General features: G+C 44.3%; 1 protein-coding gene across 1 annotated transcript; it reads right to left on the bottom strand.

Annotated features, from left to right (window-relative positions):
- Nucleotides 1–823: 823 nt before the first annotated feature.
- LOC149282028 (melanocortin receptor 3-like) lies at nt 824–1,795 on the bottom strand. Its single transcript, XM_089498692.1, has one exon. It carries the CDS (start codon nt 1,793–1,795, stop codon nt 824–826), a length of 972 nt encoding a protein of 323 aa, XP_089354818.1.
- Nucleotides 1,796–25,479: the final 23,684 nt, after the last annotated feature.

The raw sequence follows: 25,479 nt of genomic DNA, 5'->3' as shown, positions 1-25,479 counted from the left end.
CTTCCCTCCGACGCGCTGAGGATCTCCAGACATTGAGGGCTCGGACCTTCCAGTTTGATGCATTTCTCTGTTTAATGGTACATGATATGGGTGTGCAAGATTAACACTTTCAGTGCCTCGGGACACCGAGGACACAGTATGAGGACTTTGGCTCTTCTGGCGAATCATTTTCATATAATTCCCTTCATATTTTAAGTATGATGTCACTGGTGTCACTGATGTCACTGGTTGGGTGTAAAAGCTCCTTGTGTAATGAAACTATGGTAAAATATACACTAACACCGAGTATTACTGTACATTGTCTGGGTTATTTAATGAATAAGGATAAGGGAATAGCCCCCTCCCCTTGCCCCTCCGACGGGGCTGCATTTTAACCACTTGTGCTCGAGAACCTAGTGTGGCGGATTATTTAAAGAGTAGTTTGCATTACCCCCCGGCACATCTAGGGTTAAAATCTAGTGTTCACCTTTCCATTGATAAACATATTAGATTCTTCACAGCTTTTACATACAGATAGAAAATATACAGCAAGTCCTTGAGAAAATGAATACCATATCAAAGTTACAGATTCCTACAAAAACCAAAGGGCTCGGAAGTTAAATAACAATTTTTTGGAGCAATTTACCAAATTCTTTCTGGTGTAAAATCGGGTTGAATTCCACTTTATTTGGCAAAGATAAATGAGAGCCGCGGAGTTTGTCTGAATCTGTATCTTTGCAGATTCTTCGCTCCTCAGCTCTGTTCTGATCACTGAAGGGTTATTTTGTTTCCGTTGATTTTATTAAAACAAGTGGCTACACGCGGAACTCGACCATGGCCGGTATCAGCCACATTTCCCGAAATTCATCCCGTAGCAGCATATAATCTCTTTGAAAGTTTTACGCATCTCAAGGCTGCGGAAAGCATAGATTAGCGGGTCGATGACAGAATTGCACATGATGAGGATTAAATATGTGTTAAAGTACGCAGTGTAACAAACACAGTAGGAGTTAGAAGGACATGAGATGATGAGTATCAGGTGGAGGAAAAACGGTGCCCAACACACAACAAAAACACCGAGTAATATAGTAATGGTGATGGCTCCTTTCATGCACGTCCGGTGCTGAACAACGCCATCCACTGGGAGGGCAGCAATGCGCTTCACGTGTAGCCGAGCAAACAAGAACATGTGGACGTACATAGTGGCCATGAGTACAAGCATGGTGAAGAACATGGTGATGAGACACACAATCACAGTTGTGCTTTCCGAGTACACAATGAACACAATGCCACAAATGATACACGAGACCCATATTACCATGATCAGAGCCAAGGCTTTTTTCACCGTCATGATGCTGTGGTACCGCAGAGCGTAGAAGATCGTGATGTACCGGTCAACCGCAATAATCAGCAGGTTGCAGATCGATGCCACCAAAGAAATGCAGATCAGTGAGTCGAAGATGTTGTCCAGCTGCCGGAGGAGATGTTCTCCTATGAAAACGTACTTGTTCTGAAAAGCTATAACAATAGTCTCCAAGGCATTCGAGACGCTGACCAGCATGTCGGCCACCGCCAGGCTGCACAGGAAAAAGTACATGGGTGAATGGAGGTTTTTGTTCTTGAGTATTGCAAGGATGACCAGGATGTTCTCCAGCAAACTAATAATCCCAAGGGTTAGAAAAACCTCCGACTTTATGAAGATCTGCTCGCAGAATCCCTTCGTGGTGACGTTGGCCAGGAAGCGGCTGTCATTAAAGCCCAAAGAGCCATTGAAGTTTAGAGACTGAACTGAGAAGATGTAGCTGGATGAATTCATTGTGGAGAACGTCAGACCATCCACGGGTCAGCAAGAGCCGAGAGCTAGGAGCATTGCTTTTAACGTGGGTCGTCTTTTCTGTTTCTTGTGCCGTTTTCTGCAACTGCAGGATTTTCTCTATATTTTGTAAACCAGCTGCCTTCATATAAAAGTTGTCATTTCATGTTGTTTTCGCCTACGCTCTCCGTGTTGTCTTTATGAGGTTGGTAAATCTGTGTTCCTTTTTGATTTCCCTCCATCCTTCGGTCCGGCTGCACCTCTGGAGACTGTGTGCAGCAGTTTAAACGCAATCGGGAAAAACTCTTGGTTTTCACATGCTTTGATGGATCAGACTCCTCCTCAGGCTCCGGTGGAATGGAGCAGCCACTTGGAGCAGAGACAGATCTCTGAGTGGCAGCCAAGTGATATCAGCCAGAGCTGGTAGATAAAAGCTGGAGCTCTTCAAGATGATTTGGTGCCCTCTGCAGACTCTGCATCATTAACTGCAATTCATCTTATTCCCAGTCCTGTGCAGGTGATTTACGGAAAAGGGAAAAGTACCCGCGTGGGGCAGTTCTGGGCGTCTCAGTGATTTGCCCCATCAGACTAACTGGATGTTTGAAATGAATAATGGGGTGTTCTTTCTAAACATTATGCAGATAAGTCTCCTGGGGTAGAAACACATTGCTTCCACTCCCTGGTACTGAAATAGTTAAGCCACAGGCATGTGGTATGATTGAATCAGCCTTACGTGCTCGATGACATCATATTGAAAACAAGGACTTTAATGGATTTTTTTTATGGATCAGCCCCTGGTTCTAGTATGAAAGACACCCCCATGAGGGCGTCCCACTCCGGAGCCTGAAACGAAGAGGGGTTTGAAAATGTGAGAAGGAATAGTAACAAGAGCAAGCAGATGAATCGTATGATACAGATGTTGGTGTGAATGAACGTGGAAAACGCACATCTCCGGGGTCATTTATTTTCATGTTTTTTTGTTTAATTTTAATAAACCACTCGCTATAAATAACGAGTCGATAATTCGCCTCAAATCAATGAATCTCCTGGGAATTTCCCCCAGAAGGAAGCAAAATATTCCGACTGAGATACGGGGATCCCCGGCCGGACCAAAACCACAATAATAGCAGCAAATTGATATGGATTTCCTGCCAGCATTTACACATATCTAGTAATTAAATAAATCTTTGAAGGGGTTCTGTGACCGTTTGATTTTGGCCCCCTACCGGATCATCTTACGGCTCGTTGGATCAAGGACGCTCACCATAACAACTAAAAACCTTCTCCGGAGCCACGGCAGGTTTTGGGGTTTGTTTCACATAGAAGCGGCGGAGGCATCTGACCGTGGGAAGTCCATACAGCAGCAGCCTATCCCCGCAAACAAGCATTCTGGATTCAACCCTTTACATCCTGCCCGAGTTCCTCCTGCAGAGATTCATAATTCCAGAAACGAGTGACAGACGTCAGAGGTTTGCAAGGTTCGGCTCGATTTTACACAAAATTTTACAAAATGGAATGATTTGAATTGATTTAATATTTTGGAGCGCATGCGCGATCCAACTCCGTCTCTTCAGACAAGGCTTCATTATTATGATGGAATCCCAGCTCAAACACCGTCCCTTACCCTGGAAGGACCCCAAAAGCAGCTTAAACACAGAACATTAAGAGAAGACCCCCAAACCCTGTAATGAATGTGTTAACTGAGGGGGTGGGGTGGCCCCTCGGACCTCCAAGCCTTTCTAATACTTAACCCACCAGGAAGCATCTGAAGTTTGTATGGCGGCCGTCGGGCTCTCGCAGACGCTCACTTCTCACCATCAGATTATTTTCTCTGTGACAAATCAGATGAATTCAGATTTTTTTTCATCTAAAAATGTAAATATTTATAGGGGCCACAGGGTCCCGCGGAGAGCAGGGAAACGATGGCAAAAGCATGAATTTTACCGCTTTATTTATTTGGGTTGCGGCACAGCCAATCCACCTGCTCGACGCTCATATTTATTAAGGAGCCGATATTATCGATTGAATTCCGGCTGAGGGTAATGAGACCAATATATCAAAGTGCAGGCGGCGTCGGGACAGGAACCAGGAATAACACAGACCTTATATTTATCGCCTTGTGTTACTGGAACACGGAGTGCAGAGCGAGTACCGCGGAGCGGCAAGGAGAAGACCCCATCTTAATAACTACATTTATCACGGTGGAGAACAACCGCCTCATATATCTGCCGAAGATTCCCGTGAGGCTCCTGCCATGTCTGCTGATAAAAACCTCACATTGTACCCAACTAATCCTTGGAGGGGAGGGGAGGGAGAGACGATAGCAACTTGCGCATGTTCTGGGAGGTTCAAGGAAATTCAGGATACTTTCCAATAAAATGAATAATGTGCAAAAGTAAAAGTAAAGCAGATACCTGGAACTGCCACCCAGTGGAGGTTGTAAAAATAATTTTTCATTGCACAGGAGGTGCATAAATTCCCCCAAAAGCACAAGCTGAGGGTGAAGCGGCTGCAGCAATAAATAGAAATATAGAAACACGGGGCGTACGGTACTTGCACCTGCTTAATTGACGTAAATATTTGATTCCTTTAATTTCATTCAGTCTGAGCATCTGCTCCTTTCCTAAGCCGCCGGTCTCATTGTGTCTAATAATGCCGCTAATTACTGAGAACGCCGCGGTGGGACGACCTTCCGACGCATTTATAAATAAAGGAAGTAGAGGCAGAGACCGGCCCCGGTAAAGGCATTAAATGGCTTTTGATTTCTCAATGAGGATAGAGCCAGCTAAGAGGATGTGAATGAGCGCACAGGGGGATTAGTGGCGATTTGCGTGGAGATCTGGAGAATATCCGTAAATTACAGTTTATACGGGAGAGGCAGGTGATCAAAGAAATGGCAAGAGGCCAGCGTTTAAAGGAACCTGTCGTCTGCCACAAAGCAAAGCACCCCGCGGGCCAGTACCAGCAAAGGCCTCATGAGTTTGACCAGGGAAAAATAACTTATCAAGGAAAAGGTAAAAAGGAGACCCCAAAGCTCGTGTGATGAATCAAATGCATCCCTTCCAGTGTTGGAGAGAGGGTTCGGCTGAAGGTTGCTATGAAGACAGTTGGGTTGTGGAGCCATGCTGGACCCCAATAACCCGGTAATCAAAATGAAATAAATGGAATGGTTAAAAGTTCGAGCTACTGGCTCCGCGTCCCTCAGAATGTATCACGTGCCCGGCTCTGCGTCTCTCGGAATGTATAGAGCTCCCAGCTCCGCGTCTCTCGGATTGTATAGAGCTCCCGGCTCTGCGTCTCTCGGAATGTATAGAGCTCCCGGCTCCGCATCTCTCGGATTCTATAGAGCTCCCGGCTCCGCGTCTCTCGGATTGTATAGAGCTCCCGGCTCCGCGTCTCTCGGAACGTATAGACCTCCCGGCTCCGCGTCTCTCGGATTGTATAGAGCTCCCGGCTCCGCGTCTCTCGGAACGTATAGAGCTCCCGGCTCCGCGTCTCTCGGAATGTATAGAGCTCCCGGCTCCGCATCTCTCGGATTGTATAGAGCTCCCGGCTCCGCGTCTCTCGGATCGTATAGAGCTCCCAGCTCCGCGTCTCTCGGAACGTATAGACCTCCCGGCTCCGCGTCTCTCGGATTGTATAGAGCTCCCGGCTCCGCGTCTCTCGGAACGTATAGAGCTCCCGGCTCCGCGTCTCTCGGAATGTATAGAGCTCCCGGCTCCACGTCTCTCGGAATGTATCAAGCTCCCGGCTCTGTGTCCCTCGGAATGTTTCACGCTCCCGGCTCCGCACCTCTCGGAATGTTTCAAGCTATCACCTCCGTGTCTCTTGGAATGTATTGAGCTTCCAGCAACGCATCTCCCTAAACATATCGAGCTCCCGGCTCAGCTTCTTTGCATTTATGAGCCCAAAGTTTCCTCTGATATTGTGACGTCTGGTTGAAGCTCGATTCCAGATCGATACACGGTGGCTCTGCCCCAACCACTTAAACCCTAACCCCATATGATTCTGAAAAGGTTAATTTGGGTGCAGGGCTTCCTGATTATCCTGTTATTTTGATGTTTAATGCGTTGATTAGAACGGAGTAGAAATGATCAGAGAGTGTTCCTGCTTCGCTCATGATTCATTCCCAGACCCAGAAATTATTAAACACGATTTGCAATCACTTCATGTCTCCTCTCCATCTTAATCTGCCCAGAGAATGGGTTACAGGAGTTTTTTGGCAACTTCCGTGGTTCTGGTCCCAATTTGACTTGTCTCTATAATAAGATAGACTTGGGTAACTCAGTGAGGAATGCAGCCATCATGTCTTTTCAAATGGAGGAGCTCAGCAATGGCTTTTTTAAAGCTAAATTATTGGAAAAACATCCACTTACCTTACACTGCTGAATATCATTGATTGATATAGATATAGATATATATATATATATATTGTGGCAAGGTAACAGAGTCTGTCTATATCAGTGGCAGGTTGGAGCGCTCTATATAGCATGAGGGGGTTAATTGCTGGAAGTCAGCAGGTGGATCTAATAAACCTGCACTGAGATGTTTAACCCCTTCGTGACAAAGGCTGATTTTACTTTTTGTACCCTTCGTGACAATGGCCTTTTTAACATTTCTGCGCTGCTTGTGTTTAGCTGTAATTTTCTTCTTTCCCGTTTACTGAACCCACACACATTAGATATTGTTTTTTTCAGGACAAGAAGTGCTTTCTTTAGATGACATTGTTTTGATTGTATCATATTATTTACTACTAAAAAAAGTATAAAATATGGTGAAAAATTTAGAAAAAAATGACTGTTTCTAACTTTTAGTTGAAAAATCTTTTACTCATCTATAAAAGGTAATGAAAAAACCTGCTAAATGGATTCTACTATTTGTCCTGAGTTTAGAAATACCCAATGTTTTTATGTTTTTTTGCTTTTTTCTACCCATTATGGGGCAATAAGTACAGGTAGCGTTTTGCTATTTCAAAGCCATTTTTTCCAAATCTGGTAATTCTTCCCCCCATGTGCCATTTCGGGTATCTTTGAACCCGGCCAATGCAATTTACCCCATCAAATCATATATTTTTGAAAACTAGACAGCCCAGGGTATTCCAAATGCTAGTATTTTAACTCTTTCCATGCACCATATCTACCACGAGTCTTTGTCAAACTTTGTGGTAGTCATTTTTTTGCATTTGGTTTTCCACACACATTTTACTTCAGGTATGAATTAAAAAGTTCTCGTATATGTCACTATCACAAAACACCCCAATATGTGTTCAGCAACATCTCCTGAGTACAGCGATACCTCACATGAATGATTTTGCCTGGCCGTTTGGGGGCAAAAGGGCCACATTTGGGGCATGCGCATTTTTCAATGTTGAACTTTGGCATTTGGGGATCCACTGCCCATGCCCTATTTGGTACATCTTTGAGCTGGGCCATTTCAGTGTGCCCAACAAAACCATATATTTTTCAAAACTAGACACCACAGGGTATTTTAAATGCTGGTATTTTAACTCTTTGCATGCACACATTTTACCACCAGCATGTTTTCAAAGTTTGCAGTAGTATTTTTGTGTGTGTATTTTTCCCACACACACCTACTTTATGTATGAATTTACAGCTCCTGGTATATGCCGCTGTCACACGACACCCCATAATGTGTTCAGCAACATCTCCTGAGTACAGTGATACCCCACATGCATGGGTTTGTCATTTTTGTGGGAACTAAAAGGCCACATTTGGTACGTGTGCATTTTTCTAATTGGAAATTAGGTGTGTGGCCATCCTTCCCCCGGTGTTAATTGGGACGTTGTTGAACCCGGCCAATTCAATTTACCCCATCAAATCATACCTTTTTTAAAAGTAGACACCCCACGGGCATTTAATATGCCAGTATTTTAACTCTTTCCATGCGAGAATTGTTTTAAGCTAATATGCTAATTTTAGGACTTGCTCACAAAAATATATTTTTTATATATATATATATTTTTTTTGTCTTTTTAAAAAAAAAAATTTCACATTTTTTTTCAACTTGGAGGTTCCCCTGATAGTGACATCAGTGGGAAATGATTTTTACATTTTACTAGTTTTTTACTATTTTTTTTCTAATTATTATTAATTTTATTTTTTAATTTATTTTTACTAATCACACTGTGATTAGAAAGCTGGGTTCCATTGACTTGCATGGTGAATGCAGTACCTGTATTCAACCTGCAAGTGGAGCCAAAGTTCTCTAGATGGTCTGGTCCATCTAGCGAACTTTTAAAATTTGTTGGTTCCTGTTACAGGGCAGCGGCCATCTTGCTTGATGGCGAAGATCATCGGCAGCTGCGGCTGTGACCGCTCTCCGGAGCGGTCACAGCCCATCGAAAGGTAAGTGTTTGGTGTCGCTGGATGCCTCCTGATCGAGGCATTCCAGCGACACCATTTAAGTTTAGGAGGCGATCGTCGATCGCCTCCTAAACGCTTTTAAAACGGGCATCCGCAGCCATACAAAGTATGGCGTATGTTGACGCCCCGTGGAGGGGCCAGAGATGGCCCCTTCGTTCCGACCGCGGCGTTGCTGAATGCCTCGAGGTCGAGGCATTCAGCAACGTTTTTTGGGTGCAGAAAGCGAAAACAGATCGCTTTCTGCACCCGTTTAAAGACGTGCCGGTCCTGGCACGTCAATTGTCGTAAAGCACATGCTTTTCCGTGTCGTGCCAGGACCGGCAATTGTCGTTAAGGGGTTAAAGGGCAGCCGTTAGAGGCATTAGTTGTCTGGAAAAAGGGAGAGAGGCAGTTAAGCCAGAGAAGACTGTATGAAAAGGTACGGTCCAAACAAACTTGTGTTGTGCTGCAACCAGAGCCGGCCTTAGGTGTTCTGGCGCCCTGTGCGGACTACTCCTCTGGCGCCCCCCCATCCCAAAAAAAGAAAGGAATAAAAACTTGTAACAAAACTTGTAACAAAACCCCAATCACTATATACTACGCCAAACATTGATGTGGTGTAGGCCTACCACTTCATTGTCTGGCTTAGTAGTAGGGATGCACCGAAACGAATTCTGGACTGAAACCGAAAGTGCAGCATTTACCTGGCCAAAACCAAATATGACCCCCCCACACCATAAAAAAATCTAACACTTTTACTTAAAGTTAGTAACACACCAAAATAGGACAAAACAATTAAATAACAATATTATATATATATATATATATATATATATATATATATATATATATATATATGATTAACAGCAATCACATTCCTATCATGCCCAGGCATACCCAGATTCCAGGATGTACTCGCAGACTTGGCATGATAGGAGTATGATTGCCCTATCTACCCCTTCTCACTCTCTTCTGCCCTATCTACCCCTTCTCACTCCCTTCTCCCTATCTACCCCCTCCTAACTATCTACCTTTTCCCTCTTTGAAGTTCACTTACCTTTCAGGAGTCCTGCGGTGGGGGTGCAAGGCCTCTGCCTCCCAGCTCTGCCACTGTATGGAACAGTATAGAATGATGGGAGTTATGATGTACTTTTAGAGCATAATTAGATCATGAAAAAGACATTGGAAATGGTACAGCATAACACCCATCACTCTCACACACTTACCAATCCACACATATACCAATCCACACGTATACCAATCCACACGTATACCAATCTACACGCATACCAATCCACACGCATACCAATCCACATGTATACCAATCCACACATATACACTAATCCACACATATATACCAATCCACACATATACTAATCCACACACATACCAATCCACACATATACCAATCCACACGTATACCAATCCACACGTATACCAATCCACACGTATACCAATCCACACATATACCAATCCACACATATACACTAATCCACATTTACCAATCCACACATATATACCAATCCACATTTACCAATCCACACACATACCAATCCACACATACTAATCCACACATATACCAATCCACACATATACCAATCCACACATATACCAATCTACACGTATACCAATCCACACGCATACCAATCCACACGCATACCAATCCACACGCATACCAATCCACACGCATACCAATCCACATGTATACCAATCCACACATATACACTAATCCACACATATATACCAATCCACACATATACAAATCCACACACATACCAATCCACACATATACCAATCCACACGTATACCAATCCACACGTATACCAATCCACACGTATACCAATCCACACATATACCAATCCACACATATACACTAATCCACATTTACCAATCCACACATATATACCAATCCACACTTACCAATCCACACACATACCAATCCACATATACTAATCCACACATATACCGATCCACACATATACCAATCCACACATACACCAATCCACACATACTAATCCACACATACACTAATCCACACATACACCAATCCACACATACACCAATCCACACATACACCAATCCACTCTCACTCTCACTGAATGCTTTCCTACCTTTCCTCTTTTCTCCTTACAGCTCCTTTTCCTCCTCTTCTTCAGTTCTTCTGTCTTCTTCTGGGTCAGAGGGCACGGACAGCGGTGGGCGCGGCTTCAGTGTTGTGCGCCGGGATCTGACAACAAACCCCGGCGCACAGCAGCTGTTGCCGTGCGGATCGCAAGGGAGCGGTATCGGAGGTCTTTAACAGACCTCCGGCTCCCTTGAGTGATTTTAAGCCGGGTTCAAGGGAGATCCTTGAACCGGCTTAAAATCACTCATGGGAGCCGGAGGTCTGTTAAAGACCTCCGATACCGCTCCCTTGCGAGCCTGCTCCTCCAGCGGCGGACATTACTGTCCGTCTCTGGAGGGGTGCCGGGTGCCCCCCTGATGAGCGGCACCCGGTGCGGACCGCCCCCCCCCCGCTAGGTATGCTGCTGGCGGCGGACCGCGCGGCGGCGCCCCCTGGAGTGTGGCGCCCTGTGCGGTCGCACACCCCAAAGGCCGGCCCTGGCTGCAACTACTTTATGACTGGGACTGGATCAGCCGGCTAGTTGGTTAGGGAGAGAATCATTTTGTATAGAAAGTCTCCAAGATGGAGTAGGATTTGTTTCTTGTTTTGTTTTGTTTATTTACACTGTGAAGCTACAATAAACCACATTTTGCTTTTATTCTGCCGGAGTTTGGAGTTTCTTGTTTGTAACCGGGCCATCCTGCCACAATATATATATACATAGATAGATACACGATTTGTCCGCGGGGGCTACAGACTTTATTGTCTAGTGAATATATATAAATATAGACACTGTTTCCGTGGTCCGGGAGGCTTTATTATCTAGTATATGTATGTGTGTATGTATATATATATATATATAGGCACATACTGTGTTCGCAGGCTTTATTATATCCCACTCTGATCACGCTCAGCCACAGGAGGGTTTATTAGCACTGCTGTCCTTGATGAGTTACAGTGTGGACGAAGCACACAGCTTACAGAGACAAAAACTGTCAATTTTCTTCCTAATTTTTTGGCTGAGAAACCCGTTATCTGTCCGTATTTATCGGCGCTCGGTCTGTTACAATAATAAATCCCTCTGTAAACGAGGCACGTCTTAGATACTGTAAATAGCGAGCGCCGCAAGTCCCGCCTGTGTCGCCTTCCCCGGCTGCGTCCTGTTTATAGATGCCGATTCCCTCTCTGTGTGGCACGCGTCTGATTACCCTGAGCTGCCGAGGGCACCGCACACGTGTCACGGGCGTCACGCAAACGCTTTACAGCAGTTAAATATTTGCTGAGAGAACGAAGACATCTGGACAGCAGGGAGAACATAAAATGACGTTGCAAGCCTGGATCATCCTGCGCGTCTCAGTCCAGGGCTGACTTAATTGCAAAGAAGCCCTTACTCCAAAGTCCGAAGTCTCCATCTTTCCAAAAACATTTCACAGGCAGGGAACATGATGTTTAGTAAATATTTGTTGCAACAGTTTCCAAGCAGTACTATTATTTCTTTGCAGTGTTCATGAAGACATTGATTTGTAATTTTGGTTCCTCTGCTGGGAATCCCTTCCATGTATCTCGCTCCAGGGGCGTCACTAGAAGCCATAGGGTCCCATTGTGAATACCAGCAGAGATCGGGCACTCCACGAAGACAAGGTAGACAATGGTTCCCCACAAGTGATACGGTGCATTGGAACTTATGACTGCTACTCTACTGAGGTGTCAATAATTTTTAAGAGGAGATTACTGACCATGGATCCAGGCCTAAAAGATGTAATCAGAAATAGACCAATGATTACATATAGACGTGGCCCTAATCTTAAAGACATGCTTGTACATAGTCATTTTATGACTGATAAAAAAGAGAAAGGAACGTGGCTGAAATCCCTGGTTGGTTCACACTCATGTGGGAATTGTAGTTTTTGCAAATATCTCCCTACTGTAAAAACATTTCGGAATCCCGTGGATGGTAGGAATTATGAAGTTAGACAATTGATAAATTGTAAAAGTAAGGGAATTTTAAATGCTGCTAAATGTAGCTGTGATAAATTGTACATAGGGAAAACCATCCAGGAGTTCCGTAGACGTATATCCCAACATCTGGGCACGATTAGGAGGAAAGAAGAAACATCTATGGCCCGTCATGTTAATTTTTTCCATGGTGGAGATTTAGAGTCTCTGAGGTTTTGGGGTATCTCCCAACTTAAACTTGGTCCACGAAAAGGGAATCTGGATCGATTACTATTAAAAGAGGAAGCCAAGTGGATCTATAGACTCAAAAGTCCTCTAGGTTTAAATGAAGGTTTCTCCTTCTCAGCCTATTTGTAGATTCTAAATAATAGGACTCTCTTTGACTTGTAATATTGATTATTTGATCACTTATATTGTGATAGGGATATTTGGGAAGGTAATTATTCAATTGTGATGCTTATAACTGTGTATGGCGAATATGCTAAAATGATGCAAATTTGCACTGGTGTTTTTGGATATGGTGCCTCGATGGTTTTTGGTGTCCTTGGTGGGATTTGAACCCTGGTGCTGCAGGGTAACGGTATAAGCCACTGTGCTGCCCAGCAATTTTCATTGGTGAACCGGGTGTAATGTGAATAATAACAATTAGTAGGAGATCTAGTAATAGGAGTGGTGAAAATAACTCTCAGTCAATTTCTTTGACTGTTCACCTTTGGGAATTGGAGAGAACCGCTGCCCATCATGTGTATGGAATTCTATTGGACTATGTGGGTGATGTCATGCTTCGTTACCTTTAAAGCAATTGGCTGGGTTTGGCAACACATCTAATATATCGGTAACCATTGGATATGATTGTTCCCTCCCCTAATCCGTGTCATTAAGAAAGGAGATATAAGGCCAAACAGTCTCCATTTTGGAAGCCATTAGCCCAGACATCTGATGAAGCTCTGAGGAGCGAAACATGTCAGGGGGGCTATTTGTCTGAGTTTTTAATAAGCCTGTGTCGCTGGTCATAATTCAATTATTTCTGTTGTTAGGACTGCAGCCATCAACAGTATATATGATTTGATATCGTGTTATACGACTGTGGGCGCCCTCATGTCACAGTGACGTATGCCTTTCATGGTAGGACTGGTGACACTGGTGTTTTTAAACATCTTTTTTTGGTTATACCTTTTAACAAACATATTAATGAAAGTGATGTTTTAGGGTGGGGTAATAATAAGGGTATTTTTGATCCCGGGAACAGGATTGGTTTGTTTTTAGTTGTAACTTACCCTTGTCCCCACTGGGGCATTATTTTGGAATTGCAGTGTGAAAATTGCTCCTGCACAAGCAACATGTTCCACAGTGCCAACTTTGCCCCCAAACAGTTGTAAATACCACCTTAGCCCCCAAATAGCTTATCAGTGCCATCCCACAGCTTGCAGGTGCCCCCAAACAGCCTGCCTGTGCCATTTATGCCTCCCAAATACTTCATGCTCACACACATGCTCTGCACACATACATATTAACACACACTTATACATACCATAGATTCTCATTCCCACATACTCCTTACTTGACAGATGTAGCTTCGACTCACGGGCCAGGCTTGGCTCATTTGCTCAATTAAATAAAACACCAACACACAAGATGGGTTTGAAAAGGCCACAGCCGTTTTATTTAACAGTCATTGTCCTGTAAAACCTGAAATAATAAACATAGATGCGTTAACAGAGACAATGACGTAACCAAAACCAACCTAGCTTGCCAAGTTATCCAGGTACCATACCACACACCAATTTTGGGAGGGGACATACCAGGATGCCCCAACCCGGACCTGAGGTTCCGAGCACCACTCCTTGCAAGGAACCTCCCACCGGTTATGACCACCAATGATCATACCACCACATTAACCCCTTGGATACCTGGCAAGCTACCGCCCACGACTGTGACTAATGCAGCAACACCATACCACACACCAATTTGGGAGGGGACATACCAGGATGCCCCAACCCGGACCCGAGGTTCCAAGCACCATTCCTTGCAAGGAACCTCCCACCGGTTATGACCACCAAGGATCATACCACCACATTAACCCCATGGATACCTGGCAAGCTACCGCCCACGACTGTGACTAATGCAGCAACACCATACCATACACCAATTTGGGAAGGGACATACCAGGATGCCCCAAACCCGGACCCGAGGTTCCGAGCACCACTCCTTGCAAGGAACCTCCCTCCAGTTATGACCACCAAGGATCATACCACCACATTAACCCCATGGATACCTGGCAAGCTACCGCCCACAACTGTGACTAATGCAGCAACACTACTCCACAAACTCAACCACATAATGGGAGGGAGCGTGGGACAAACACCACCAGGTAAGGTTAAACAAAATGGATCCTTACCCCTGTGATCACCAAACTTAAATATCCTCCTACCAAAACTCCTCCCCTAAAACCCACAATTCCTGCCTTAGCCTAGCCCTGCTCAGCACTCTGTCAGGGCCCACTCTAGTCCATTCTGGCCCCCGTGGGCTTCATTCTTTTCATTAGCTCCCTCGCTCTCTCTCGCACCTCATAGTTCACCCGTAGAGCGTGTCTGGTGAGACCAGCCCTTTGTGAATAACTTCGGACTGACACGTGGAGGCAGGGACACAGCAGACCAGAGGCAGAAGCGAGGCTCGTACGGTAAGCGGTTGGCACCCGTGACCGTGGTTGCTGCGCCACTGCCTGTAACATATTATTTTCTTTATCTCCCAACATAAATTGCATTTCTTCTGTCATTTCCTCCAAAAACAAATAATGAAGGGAAAGTCCCATAAAATAATTTTTGTTGTTTGTCGCACAACATATCATTAAATGAACGGTTCTGTTACTTCATGTTGCAGAGAATTCCTAGTGCTGACCTGGAACGTGCAGGTTCTGCCCTAATTATTAAAGTGCAAACCCAGCAGTATTATTACAGTGAGAACCCAGCAGTAGGCAGCAAGATAATGAGGTCTACTCACTGAGCGGTGAGCGTGCACCCTCCACTCGCCATGGACAAGTTAACCCTTAACTTAATGAACCACTCAACTTCTTAGTGAAAAGACCCAAATGACTTGGCAGTTTTATTGGAAATGCTGAGAAAATATTCCCACAAAAAAAACAGCTGAACCATGCGACGTGGGACGTGTCGCGCATGGCACAAGATTTGGGGAAACTCTATAAACCCCAGAGTGTGTGTTTTGTGTGCAGAATGCGCCCTCCGCTGGCTTTAGGAGAGATGACACCGATCTGCTGTTTTTCACAGAGTATCGGGGAGTCATTTGATGGTTAATTCGGTAGGAAAGGATTTATTTGGCCTCTGATAAAATGCCCTTTTGGTATTTAGAGAATGCCATGTCCTAAACATTTCCCTGCTGGGAGTGATTTGCTTCCTAAACCAAGAGAGCAAATATTTCATCTTGTTTTATCACTATACATGAATTCATTAAAGTGAAAGCCCCAACAAGCTTTGCCTCTTTATGTCTTTGGGGCTGACATTTCTCTATATTTTGTGCATAGAAATAGATGTTACCGTTATTATTATTATTATTATCTTTTATTTATATAGCGCCAACAGTTACATGTATGTAAAGTTACATGAGCTGTGGACGGTAAATAGTTGAATGGATGAGGCAATGGTGACATGTCAGGGGTTAATAGGGTATATTTAGGGAAAGGACTTGTTATTAGTTGGACCCAATTTTTTAAATATTTTTATTAGTGATATCACAGAAGGTTTTAACAATGAGATAAAGTTCTGCAACAGGGTAGCCATTCCTGGGCAAGCTGGGTGCATAACGAGGGGCATTAGTGGCAGGAAGAGGGAGGGGAGGAAAAAGTTACAAGAGACCGGAATCTAACACTAGAGGCTCAGAGGCTGATATGTAATGGAAGGAAGTTTTACTTTACTGAAAGGGTAGTTGATAAATGAAACAGTCTCCAAGCAGCAGTGGTGGAGGCTAACACAGTAAGGGAAATGAAACAGGCATGGGATAGGATAACGTTTTCCTCACTATGGGACCAAAGACTGAGTTTGAATCCCTTACATCAGGGAAAATTGGCAGACTATTCTATGTTGCTTTTTAGTCCTCGGTCTAACAGGTCCTTCAATATCTTCAGAATAAAGCCCTGTACGACTCGTGGTAAAAGTAACTTGTGTATTCAACATTTGTGTATTAGTGTTGTGTATTGTGCTGCACTTCCTGATTCTACCATAAGATGTCACCAGACCCCTCTGTGCCGCGCCAGCTACGGATGTTGGCTGCGCATGATGTGCCGATCCCCATTTGTCTGAAGCCACTGATGTCTCTTCCTGCCAATAATCTCTCACACTCAGAATTCTGTGCCTTTCAGATAATCTCTCGCAGGCTGCAGAGCTTTTGTTCTCAAAGTGTCTCCCAAAGACGTTAAAAAGTTATGACGACACCAAACATCAGTAAAGGTGGGAAGAGAGGGAGCCGTTTGTGGACCCCCGTTGTTCTATGTTGTGAGACGATCTCCTTGCCTCTTATTCTCTTATTCTGATAAATCCATCTCTTAAATCCCAAAGCAGAAGTCTGGGAGCTCCGGGGCTGTTCTTTCATTGTTCTATACAATGGATAACGTTTGTTTGATCGCCTATAAAACTTTAATAATAACCTGACATATTTACTTTTGAAGCTTAGGCCAAGTAAATGCCCCCAACCTGGGGGAGATGAAGCCCCACGAGTAACGAATTACCCCTCAGTTCAGATAATTGGCACTTAGGGGGTCTAGTGATGAATCTCTATTGATCGTTATTCATTTATAAATGCATATAATTGGATTTTTGTTATATTCACATCGGTATACAGCAGGCGGTGACACAGATAGGATGGGGTCGGCCGCCTTTCACCTGTTATTAGAGGTAACGAGGAAGTGACTCTCTGTGATATGAGGAAGTAACAGTCACTAAATCGGCAGAGTCCGCGGAGCCGATCCCTGGAATCTGTCTTCAGATTTCTGCCCAAAACACACACATCGGCTGCGACATCATGACCTCTACAAAACCTCCTTCGCCCCAGCAGGTACTGGACGTCTGATGTTACTTTCAGAATCTTTTCTTTAAATAAATCAAGCAAACGGTGATGGATCTTTAGGTGATGGATCTTTACTAGAAGGGCAGACATCATGCGCGTTATTCTATCCTATCTATAGCAGAGATTTCACAAGGGCTTCTGGCTTTTCTCCCCTGTCCTGAGGGTTTGAGGACCTGGACCTGGGGTTTGGCATCGAGAGGGCAGATTTAGGGAGAGCAGAAGAATTTATTGGAAGGAACCCAGGATTATGCAGAATTATTTTCTGCAGCTTCTGATGGTTCTGGATTTCGGGGCAATCCTTCTGCAGGGCCCCCATCCATCTGCCCCAATAACACAGATAATGAGCCTACTGCTGCAGTGACTGCCTTCAGAAACCGGTTTGTAGGGAACTAGTCGATGGCGTCCCTCACACTTCTCAGTCCCAGGGATTCATCGGGGTCTGCGCGGCAGACATTTCACCGGGGGGGGGGGGCAATCGACACGTTATGAACGAGGCGTGTTCTGGAGACCTGAATGTGACTCCTGATGGATATATCTCTGAAAAATAATCCACAACATGGATATTGCTGCAAATAGTGACCCCGAGTGCCTTGTCTAAAACAAACGGGGGGTCTTGGCAGTGCACAGGGGGCTCGGAATGGGTTGGGCTTTTTTTGGTTTTCCAGACACCGAGGACCCCTAGGCTGGATCGGCTAATGATTGTTTTCCGTTTACAGTCATTGAGCCTCTTCCCTTTTCTCTGTGTACTATACAGAGATATACAGTGTAATATATACTGTGTATTATACAGAGATATACAGTGTAAGATATGCTGTGTATTATACAGAGATATACAGTGTAAGATATGCTGTGTAATATACAGAGATATACTGTGTATTATACAGAGATATACAGTGTAATATATGCTGTGTATTATACAGAGATATACAGTGTAAGATATGGTGTGTATTATACAGAGATACACAGTGTAAGATATGCTGTGTAATATAGAGATATACAGTGTAAGATTTGCTGTATATTTGGGGGCTATGACAAAATAATAATGCTAACAATAATAATAATAAATCTACGTGTCTGAGAACCGAGGCTAGACCTGCAGCATAAAATTCTGGGAATTCACTGTAGTAACGAGAACAGGGACTTTTCTGGGCCAGCTGAGAGTGAAAGGGTTAACAGCGGCTTTCTCCGATCCGATCGGGTTTCCGTGGAGAAAACAAACACCGTTTTGCAGAAAGGAAAGACGCTGCCATCGCGTGGGACAAGTTACAGGATGAGATGGCGAACCCTGAAATGTTAGATTCAGGTCTTATATTTCATTAAAGCAGACGAGCTAGAGAGAGAGAGGGGAAAGGGAGACAGAGAAAGAAGTAGGGAGAGGGAAAGAGAGAGGGAGGGGGGAAAGGGAGACAGAGAAAGAAGTAGAGAGAGAGGGAGAGAGACAGAAAGAAGAAGAGAGAAAAAAGGAGATGGAAGGAAGTAAAGAGAGATGGAGAAAGAGACAGAGAGCCAAACCGTCGAGATCCCTGCACATCGTTACAGAGAAACCTGGAACTGGCTGGCAGATCGGCCCCCATCGGCCCGTCTAGTCACCCTTTTCTCCTGCTGTAAAGACTCAAATCTTAATCAGTTGTTGGTCTTGTTTTAGATTCAGGAGCCATATGCCAATCCCATGCATGTTTAATCCCCTCACTGTATTACCCTCTACCGCTTCTGCTGGGAGGCTGTTTCACTTATCTATCACCCGCTCAGTAAAGCAAAACTTCCTTCCATTCCATCTCAGCCTCTGGGAACCCTCGTTATCCATACAGCCCACACAGAGGTACATGCGCCATACCTACCCGTTAAGGGGGATGCTTGGGATTTCAGACTCGCTGCCTACATCATGTTTTTTTTCCCATTCATCTATTTTTAAGGTTTTGTTTTCTTCGTGAGAGTTTGCCCGGGGCTCTGAGACCCCACTTGGAGACCATCAACATGAGTTCCTTCCTTGAGATTGGGTTTTGGGGTATTTGTAATCCTAAAACAAACTGCCTGAATATAGAAATGGTGTAAGTACCAGAGCCTCCTTTCCCCCAAATAAACCGACACCTCCTGCCCTGACCTGTCCGCCTGCTTTCCTCCCAACGAAATCTATAATCTTCACTATAAATCGTGCGCTTTAAAAACATCATATTCTCATACGCCATTTATCATCGAGATAACTTCTAATAAAATTCTTCATTCTACGAGGCTCTTAACCTGCAGCAGACGCCTCGGAGATTAGAGGCCAGAATCTACGTAATGAACATTTTTTCATTATATGATCTTAAGACGTTATTTGTTTCTAATTCGTGAATTTTCCGTATAACAGAAATCATATGAATGGAGTTTCATTAATGGTATGAGGGGGGCTGTTTTTCTATCGGAAAATCTTTATTCTATTTGTCAGTGAAAAAATGTCAGAACCTTCTAAAGTTTTCCAAGATGGTAATTAACATTAATATGAATAATTAATGATTTAAATACACATTCTGCTGTTTCTATACGCATTATTTGGGCTTTTAGAGCTCTAGGACCCTGTGACACCTTCATACCCAACAAACATTCTGACCTCCTAAAAAAGAGGGGCATCAGGGGGAGGAGAGAGGGGGCATCAGGGGGAGGAGAGAGGGGGCATCAGGGGGAGGAGAGAGGGGCATCAGGGGAAGGAGAGAGGAGCATCAGTGGAGGAGAGAGGGGCATCAGGGGAGGAGAGGATGACACAGGAGAAAAGAGGAGAAAAAAGGTCCTCTGTCCTTAGTCCCTGGAATAAAAGGTTATCCGCTCTCTGTGTAATAAGTTGCCCACCGTATTGAGCGGCAGGAGACGCGGACACTTTGCGTGTTCCCGTGCCAAGTGTTAGAGGCCGCTGCTTACGCCGAGGTTTTTGGTTGTTATTATTATATTGATTTGCCCCAACTCATTTTTTTTCCAGTACACAATCATTTTTGCACCATCTCTGGCAGAAATCCACAAAGAGCAGTCAGCAAACAATTGATATTCTCATCTCATACTTGGCTTATGGAAGGAAAGAGGTTTCTCTTCCAGTTTGTACACTGAGAAGTCAGCACTTCGAGTCTCCCCGTCTTCTGCCGCCTGAATATCTCCAAAGATTTTAAAGGTGGAAGGAGATGCAGGACATGGGGTCGATATAATATTGTTTGCTGTCAGGTTCACTCACCTGCGATAATATTACTCAATTCCAACATTCTAATTCTCAATTCAAGTGAAATAATAAATGAGGCGTGAACAGAAATTACCAAGTGGAACGTGTCCCTCGTCTTTGGTTCAGTGGTGTTTGGTTCCCTTGGGTCCTATGTGGACCACTGATTTGGGGGCCTCCTGAATCTTATTCTCAAACATAGAAAACGAGTCGGAAGGAAATGAATAAAATTCCAGACTAAGGGGAAGATGTTCTATGGAATTGGCTGTAATTTTGTAACAAATCCCAGACATTTGTCTTGTTTTCCATGAGACCTAAAAGAGTGATAATTGTGTAGATACGACTGAAGATAAATAAACATTATTATAGGTCCAAAATCCACCGGCTGTATCTTCAGGGTCTGAAGACGGCAGAACGGAATTGTTTTGGAAACTAGAAACATTTCATTCTCCGCTCTATTAAAATGCTTATTATGTGCTTTATTTTGAGATAAGAAATGTCAGGTTATTGCTCAATCCTGTCAATAAGATACCAAATTATTTTGCTGACTGTACCCAGGGTCACTTCTGCCATTGTATGTTACAGCTGAGCCAGGAGGAAATATTAAAGATCTTCAACAAGGTCAAAAAGAAGGAGCTGAGTATTGATGAGGCTTTAGAACTCTCCGGGGGAGACGGGAAACCTGAAGATGTGAAATCCCAAAACACGGTTAGTCTGATATTGTGATATTGTGATATTCTATGGAGGGGAACGTTCCCCTTACCTCTCACCCTGCCGGTTTCCCACTGATGATGTACCAGCTGAAACAGGTCTTTGGGTCGACTTGCTAGGCACACAAAGTCAGATCACGAAACTGTAGTTAAGCCTACATTGTGTGAGGGGCAAACGAATAGGATTAGCGGAATGGAGAACCAAAGACCCAGAGAGGGTCCATTCGGTCTGAGGTGTGCCATGACCGACGTACCAGGTAGGCCTATAGAGGGCCACCCCGTAAATAGAAATGAAAGAAAGGATAGAGGAGAAAAGAGGAAATAAAAGGAAGGAAATTAAAAGGGGGGGGCAAGGGAGGGCAACGTTAGGAGCTGTAAAGTAGCTGTGGAAGGGAGAGGCGTTGGTTAAATAACCATAGCCCCTCCCACAACTACAGGCTAATATACATCAGCCTTCACATTTGTGTGAGGGGCAAACGAATAGGATTAGCGGAACGGAGAACCAAAGACCCAGAGAGGGTCCATTCGGTCTGAGGTGTGCCATGACCGACGTACCAGGTAGGCCTATAGAGGGCATAAAGAAGAAGACAAAGTTAGTCGTACCATAACATGACAATATGAATGACCAAGCTTATAGAGCGAGTGACATGAAGGCATTACGCATTCCTGAGATTGGTTGTGAGATAGAGTTCCATCTGCCTAGCTTTTAATCACCTGGGCTGGAACTTATACTTAGACGCTGCCCCGATTACACGAGTGGGTTAAGGCCAATCCTGGTACGTAATAACCTAACATATCTGATAAACATGACTGACGACAACGGCTCCCTGGGGAAGGGCAAAAGAAGACTGGCTTTCGGTTTCCCAGTCAAAAACCAACAACAAGGCTCCCAGGACTGCAACTGGGCACCAAACTGAGTCGGTAAGAAAAAAACGTAATTCGTGTACTTGGCCGGACCGATTCGTTTTCGTATGACCGAGGGACAGAACGAAATGATCAGCAACAGAACACAAGTCCGAGACTTCAGAGATGTCGAAGAATAAAGCGTAATGGCCAGTACCTTCGGTCGCATGAACCAACGAAGGCTGACTTACCGTCCCAGTAAAATAAGGACTGCAACTGGGCACCCGGGGACATTGGTAGGAAGAAACAGTGTACTCGGACCGGATTAATTTGTTTCATATGACCGAGTGACAGCTCGTAATGATCAGAAGAACCGAAGCTGAATTAAGTACCGTAGCCAGCTCACCAAGCTGCCTGTATCCGAAAAAATTACATGGAAGCTTAAGCACTATACATGTACCAGGACTAAAAAGGATGTCCATTAACATTAGCAAAGCTCTTACTCGACTTGTCCTAAATAACAAGCACCAATAATGAATAAAAGAGGGGGGCCAGCGAGAGTTCGGGGGGCCAGCGAGAGTTCGGGGGGCCAGCCCTACTACCAGAAATACACAACAAATGTAACCTGCACATACAAGAACCAGCACAGAGAATACATAAGAACAAACCAGTATCCCATGGCCAAGCTGGATAGTGTAGAGTAACGTGAAGAAAATTCGAGGAGGACCGGTTGATGCCAGCAGAAGCGCCATAATACCTGTAAAGGAACCAAATGCTAAACCCTAATCTGGAATTACGGGGAGGGATGAAAAACAGCAGCTTCTCTTAAAACCGGATTCCACACTTAATAGGAGATAGACATTGCTTGAGAAATAATGCCCCGGGGCACATCGCTTTGGTAGGGCCCAATGGCATCCGTGCAAATATGACGTAGCATGAATAGACTAACATGGCAACCAGTGGTGACAGGGCCTGCAGGAGAGGAAGGGGGCAGGCCTGCCGGTGCAAGATGGGCTTCCAAAATTGCCTAATCTCTCGTAAATTAAGGAGACCGATGCCACCCACTAGTGAGGTGAGCATGTCCCTCATTGTGCCCTGTCCACAAAACTAGATTGTGGCGGGCTGGATCTATGAGGAGGAGACGGGACAAGCAAACGGTGGGTAGAAAACGTTAGGAGCTGTAACGTAGCTGTGGAAGGGAGAGGCGTTGGTTAAATAACCATAGCCCCTCCCACAACTACAGGCTAATATACATCAGCCTTCACATTTATAATTCTTGTCTTCATTAGAAATTTAAACAAACCACCCATTTCCTGGAAATGACATCATGTTTTGGCCATCTCTACTCGGAAGCCCAATTTGTGGTCCTTTCCCAATTACAGGACTCCAAATCTGGGACTGGTCATTCCTGAAGATAGAAAAAACAAGACATTTCGGTATCTTCTAGATATTACCAGCGATAACGTCCTGTCTGAGTGTTTTATTGCTTTTTTCTCCAGTAGTTCGAGAATCTCATTTCACTCCCTTGATATAAACAGAAACGACCAACACATAAATCACAAGGGACGCCTCCAGCGTCTCGCGGGTCACGGTTCAACCAAATATCTTAAGCAAATATCTCTGAAATGGCTTTAGTGAAATCACGCTTCTGTGATAAGAAGAATAATATTATTTCTACTTATTTTACAAACCCAGACCACATTATTTTTCAGTTTAAACACAAAAGCCTTAATACTGTTATAAGATTCTAGGCCCGGGGACGAAGCGCTTACGGGGTCTAACAAAAACATGAACCACGCAGCATGCACTCGCCCAGAAGCGCTAAGCAGAGAGGTTAGCTGCCTAGTTTGAGAAAAGATCTGGCCATTCCTTCATTCATAAACTATTCATCAGTCGTGATAACACTCAGAGCTCCAGCTCAGAAACTGTCTAATGATGTGTTACAGGACTCCGAGGACCCGTCTATTGCCCAGCAGTACAACTTCACCGTCTATAAACATAGGTACCGGTGGCAGAAGCGCATACTACAGGTAATGCGGCAACTCGTCGTAATGTACAGAAAGAGAATACGTCTCTTTCTGCTAAACTCTCTGTCCATCCCTCAAACCTGGAAGGATTCATAAATTTAAAGTCTAAATAGCACAGCCCACAGCGTCTCGGGGGGGACAGTGAGCTGGGGGAAAGATGTTATTCTTCTAATACAAACACTGGCAACTGACCAGCTTGGCCGGCAAGTGAAAGACTCGGGGCTCAGGACTAAGGATAGAGAGAGAGAGACGGAGCTCACATTAGAGAAAAACTTCAGCGTTTAATAAATGCCTTGAGGGGTAGCAGACGCACCAGGACTTCGGGATAACATTAATTAATTGTTTACACGTTAATTAGAGGAATCCAAAAACTCCGGCACAAATTCACAATTAAAGATAAAATGTTCTGTCAATAGTTTCGTTCTGTATGTCTGTTGGTTTGACGATGCGTCCCTCTTCCGTTCAGTAATAAAATCATCTTTTAAGTCATTGGTAACAGGTGCACCCCCTGCCCCTACCTCCACGTGTAAAGCTAGAGAAGGATTGTGAGGATTGTAGTTACTGGGGATCTGTCCATTGGTTGCCCCTGAAATTGTGTCAGAACTGCCAACCCCACCTTGAATGGGGAAAATAATTTATTATTTGTTATTGTCACAAAACATTTATTAGATTTAATTTTAGCACGTTCAGTTTACTTTATGGATTTATTAGAGAAATCATTCAGTGGGATGCGGTTTCTGTTTTTTTCCAGATTGATTTTTACACACAAATGATTTTTAACATCGAGAAGGGGAACCTGAAGAGGAAGTTCCCGTTCGCCCAGATTAAGTCTTATCACAACAACAATGGACTGAGGTTTCTCATTTCGTTTTACGGACACCACGATTATGAGCTGGAAGCGGCTTGTCTGGAAGACAAAGAAACTGTAAGTTAAGGGACTTCCCAGATCATTGAGCTTCTACAAGCCATCTCCCCGGGGTCGGGTTACACATTCCACCCGAGATCTTGTTCAAATTGGGGAAGAAGCCCCTTGGGGTGATGTTTTTTGTACATAATCCTTGGAACTAATCGCCTGGAGACCTTCTCCATCGAATGCTGGATCTTGGGGTCTCATTCCTTTCATCAGGTCCAGACCAAGCTCCCTTTAGCCAGAATATAAAAGTGACCCAGATCGTCATTATGAAATCATTTTATAGAGTTACACTTGGTGGAACCAACCAAACAGAGCCCAAAAAAGCTAAATATAACAGAGGATCCGACAAAAACACCTCAGTTTGTGTGATTATTGATGACATCATCATCTTGTGGTTTCGAGTAAATCGCGTATTGCTTTACACAGTGTTCTACTCCTTGTTTTTCTGAATTTAGATAATCCGGATTATGAACTTTATCATTCAGAGTAATGGTCAAGTGTCCCCCATGAGGTCT

Source organism: Sceloporus occidentalis, unplaced genomic scaffold, assembly GCF_023333645.1.
Source record: "Sceloporus occidentalis isolate IW3139 unplaced genomic scaffold, rSceOcc1.0.p SCAF_124, whole genome shotgun sequence".
Lineage (NCBI taxonomy): Eukaryota > Metazoa > Chordata > Lepidosauria > Squamata > Phrynosomatidae > Sceloporus > Sceloporus occidentalis.
This window is presented reverse-complemented; position numbering and strand designations above follow the sequence as displayed.

Bases quoted from the DNA above. Each gene is read 5' to 3' on its own strand.
- LOC149282028 (XM_089498692.1), bottom strand. From the start codon at position 1,795: ATGAATTCATCCAGCTACATCTTCTCAGTTCAGTCTCTAAACTTCAAT.